This window comes from Trypanosoma cruzi, genomic scaffold (genome assembly GCF_000209065.1).
Source record: "Trypanosoma cruzi strain CL Brener 1047053516591 genomic scaffold, whole genome shotgun sequence".
Lineage (NCBI taxonomy): Eukaryota > Euglenozoa > Kinetoplastea > Trypanosomatida > Trypanosomatidae > Trypanosoma > Trypanosoma cruzi.
Genome location: NW_001849285.1, coordinates 10,646 through 15,089, shown reverse-complemented (window position 1 = coordinate 15,089; position 4,444 = coordinate 10,646). Strand labels below are relative to the sequence as shown.

At 59.1% G+C, this 4,444-nt stretch overlaps 1 protein-coding gene across 1 annotated transcript, besides 2 other annotated features; it reads right to left on the bottom strand.

Moving 5' to 3' along the window:
- On the bottom strand, positions 1-4,444 carry Tc00.1047053507983.10 (dispersed gene family protein 1 (DGF-1), putative; the record flags this gene model as incomplete). The annotated part of the gene is made up of 1 exon (XM_798267.1): positions 1-4,444. A coding segment is annotated over one exon (4,444 nt), but the record flags the coding sequence as incomplete, so codon positions are not given.
- Positions 1-4,444: a sequence feature (areas not merged during assembly with more than two copies in the genome that could not be assigned to a particular haplotype).
- Positions 936-986: a microsatellite.

Genomic DNA, 4,444 nt, shown 5'->3' with positions numbered 1-4,444 from the left:
GTGTGCGTGCCCTTGCTGGACATGAACTGGTTGCCGGACACGGACACCATGGAGTCGCGGAGATTCACTGTGGGATTCAAAACAGCAAAAGCACCTACCGGGGACACGCGGCAGAGGTTGCCGCTCAACTGCAGCCAGGAGTTGTAGTAAATATGGGAAGAATGGCTTGAAAAAAAAACCGCCGAGCTTCCTTGCATGTCGTTGTCCCGAAAAACAACCGCTGACCGAGACTCCACACAAAAAACCCAAACAAATATGATGACGTACTGCACCAGGCTCGACACAAGATTGCCTCGGACCACCACAGCAGAGCTGTTCAGTACAAACAGTGACAAGGATTCGGCATAACCTTCAAGATGTATCGGTGTGCCCTCGCCACCAGCCATATGAAACGTGTTGCCCAACACCGCAAAAACAGAGTGCCACGTCACCCTCAGCGCATACTTGACAACTTGAATGGCGCTTGACGATGTCGTAATGGTCTGAAACGCATTGCCACTGAGCACCACCGCAGAGTAGTTGCTGATCGCCAGCTCATTCATCGCAACACACGACGGCTTCCTAAGGCCCAAACCCAGCCTAGGGATCATTCTCGTGACCGTGAAGCGGTTCCCGCTGATCGTGATGTTCGTGCGCGGTGGAAACCCACCCTCCGGGCTGAGCAGCGCGTCACTGAATGTGTTGCCGGTGACGACGATGTTCAGCGACCCCAAAGCGGCGTACGCGTTGCCCAACAGCAACAGCACGGCACCGTCCCTCCACGTGCATCCATCGAACGTGACGTTCGCCACGTCGCCCGTCATCGCACCAATCAGCACCGTCAGGCTCATACCGCCCCCGCTGAACGTCACGTTGCGGTAACACAGCCACGACAGCCCGCTGCCCACAGACTGCGCAAACTCGGGGTACACCATGTCGCTGATGCACTCACCAATCGGCGGCGGTGGCGGTAGCAGTGGCGACGGCGGTGGTGGCGGTGGCGGCGGGCCAGCAGGCACAGGCGCCGGGACACACACATCGCCGTGCCCTCCAGCAGCGCACCGGCACCTGCAGTCAATGACCGCTGTCGTCAGCGGAGCAAAGCAGTCGCCGTCCTTCGTGCAATCCCTACACGCAGCAACCGTCGTCACGTTGGTGATGCCGCTCAGCTCCAGTTCTCCCGTCGTCGTCAAAACTCGTCCAAGAACCGTCAGACACCCAGCAAAGAACCGGTAGCCGGCGTCAGCCTGCGATAGCAGAGGCCTCGACAACCCCGTCGAGCCCATCCTGCAGCCCGTCAGCGTCACCACACTGCTGCTGTCGATGCTCACAAAAGCGGACCCAGTGTCGTGAAACATCGCACCCACTCCCACGTCGTTGTCGCGCCAATCCAGCCAGCTTGACCGCTGGACGGTCCACAATTCTTCTGCGTAGATGGCGCAGGCCACGATACCGCTGTTCCCCACCACGCGCAACACGCTATGTTCCGACACGCTGAATCTGTGGTGCTGGTACAGGAGGCTTGTCGCAGAGGACATTGTATTGTTGAGCAGCGCAAAAACGGAGCGGTCACTCACACTGAGCCTGTACATGTGCAACATGTGCGTGTATCCATCAAAGCTGCAGTAACGCGCATACAGCGAGCTGCCACCCACCAGTGTCAGCGTCCCAGTCGAGTACAAACCAAACCCACCATACCTCGATGCATGCGCCTTGACGTTGCTGACCAACAGCGAGGACGCACCCAGGACGACTTTCTGCAGCATCACAACGCTCAGCATGCTGCTCATAATGTCCGGCAGCTGGACCTCAAAGGTCTGCTCCGCGGCAACCTCCGTGACGGCGATATCGCAGTGTTGCGGGAGGGCAAGCGCAAACACAACAACGGAGGACCGCATCACCGTCTGGCTCACGCGGATAAGGACGCCGGATGACTCGGCCGCCTCAGTGCCCCCAACAAACTGCAGCACGGCACCCTCACGAAATGTGCATTCAGTGAACGTGATGTTGATGGGGAGCTGCAGCGGCATACTGTCGAAGGAAAATGTCAGCACAGCACCCACGCCGCTGAATGCCACACCCACGTAGCAGTGGTGCGTCTTCCACATGTTCAGCGTGAGGTCCGTCAGCGTCTGGTTCGCCACGCAGCTCGTGTCGCCGTCAACGGCTCTCTCCGGCAAGGGCGGCACAACAGTGTCGGGCACCTCGAAAGGAAGACACGACGCGCCATGCCATCCGTCCTTGCAGCTGCACGAGCACGAGCCGCGGTCCACCGACTCCGTCCCGGGCATGTAGCACGCCGCGTCATCGTTGCATGTGCCACACCTGAACACCACCACTTCCACCGGAAACGCGCCGTCGTACGACACCTCCTCATCATCCTGCAGGTTACACCCAACCACAAAACGCGCGGATGGCCTCACAACCGTGCTCCACGGAGCCATATCAGCAAAGGGATAACTATCGTCCACCTGACGGTTGTTTGCAAGCACCACGGTGGTGCCACTGCCCGACAGCTTAATTTTGTACAAGGAATTAGGCATACCTATTACTGAGGCTGCACTCACGTTGTTGCCCTCCACACGCCACTGCGCACCACCCTGGAGGATCACAGTGACGTCCAAATGCACCAGGGCGGGTTCAAAACCCTCCGCGCTGCCAACAAACTTGCAGTCCACCACTCGCAGCAGTCCCGCAGAGCTCACGGTGGTATCCCCATAAAAATAAATGCCACTGGCTGCGCTCATCGTGTTGTTCTCGAAGTCAAAGTAGCCGCCATTCTTCAAAACGGCAGATTCAAACAAAACAGCAGATTCCAACGGAAATTCCTCCTCCGCTCCTCTCAGCTTGTTTCCCTTTATAATGATCCCGCCACCATCAAGACAAACAAAGGGTAAATAGACTGCGTAACCTTTCCCCTCAATGAGGTTGTCAAGTAACAGCAGTGACGAGTTCGCACCAAGGGAAAACCTCCGGAATTGAGTGGCGTGGCGCGTGGCCATCACAAGCGTACTGCCCACCACCAGTATCTGGGAGCTCGCGCCAAAATCACCCCTGAACTCTAACTCACCAGAATCCATCATCGAGGAGACCACGCTCACGTGCACGCGCGCATCACTCCCCCTGACCGACAGGCCCATGAGGACGCACTGCAGTAGCGTGATGTTGAGTGTTTGTTGTGGTGCAGCAAAACGCGACAGGTCCAGAACGATCGCGGCAGTGAAGGTCACGTTGACGAAGCACAGACCACGCACACCGGGATCAGGATAGTCCACGGAGCTGATGCTGCCACCGTGCACGCAGCGAACCTCCGTGTCGTCCGCATCGGGGAACGGGAGCGGCCCAAGGCCGTCCGGAACCGCAGCTGGCAGACAAGTGTCACCGTAGCCGCCAGCAGCGCACACACACTCACAGCCACTGATGCCGCTCGTCCTCGCTGGAAAGCACACGGCGTCCATGGTGCAAACGCCACAGTCCAGTACCGTCACGGGCGTCCCAATATTGAGGTCTTCTCCGTAATCCGTCACAGGAGTGCCTATTGCCTCATTGCACACGCCGTAGATGGTCGGACGAGAGTGGAATGGTGATGACCAACCGTTTGTCATGCGTACGATGGTTGACGAGTACGAGCCGTACGTAAAGTAGTTGTGTAGTATCGACCACACACTCCGATCGCGGAACGCCACGCCATTCTCGTTTTCCACGTACACAACGTAGGCGGTGCGGAACTCGTTGTCGCGGTGCACCAGCCAGCTACCGCCAGTCACGGTCAGCGTGTTTGCAATGAGCATGGCGAAGCCGAGACGGAAAGTGCTGAACACAATCTGCAGCACGCTGCCGCCATCCACCACAACGTCCTTGAAAACAAAAGCACCTTCGTAGAAGCCAATGCTCGGCGCACTCCACGAGCTGTTCTGTATGGAGAACACGGAGCCGCCGCTGACACGCAGGTCCGACGCAAGGGCGTACATCACGTGCGTCCGCGACAGGACAGCGCAGTTGTCCATGTAGAAGACGCTGGACATGTTCGCGCCAAGGCCGCGCTCCACGAGGATCGCAGCGCACGATTCCCCGCCGCACACCAGTGTAGACCGCGTCATGACAAACCGCGTCGACAGAAGCCGGACGCCGTCCAGAACTAGTGCGGGGCCGTGCCGGGATCCCTCGTGGCCACGGGTAGTCTGCACGTACTGCGACCCGCCAACCGTCGCACGCAGCGTTGAGTTCGCCAGCAGCACACTCGAGTGCAGCGGCATCGCGCCATGCAGCACGATCGTGCCCTCCAGCGACGTCACATTCGTCATGTTGACGAGGGCGTGCGGCATCGGGCGCGCCGTGCTCTCGCTGAGGCCGCCAATCCGCAGCTGCGCACCGCCCTCAAGCACGCAGTGGCGCACCGTCACGTTCAGCGCGTCAGCAAACGCATCCATCGAGCGCAGATCCACCGCCACAGTGATCGGCCCGC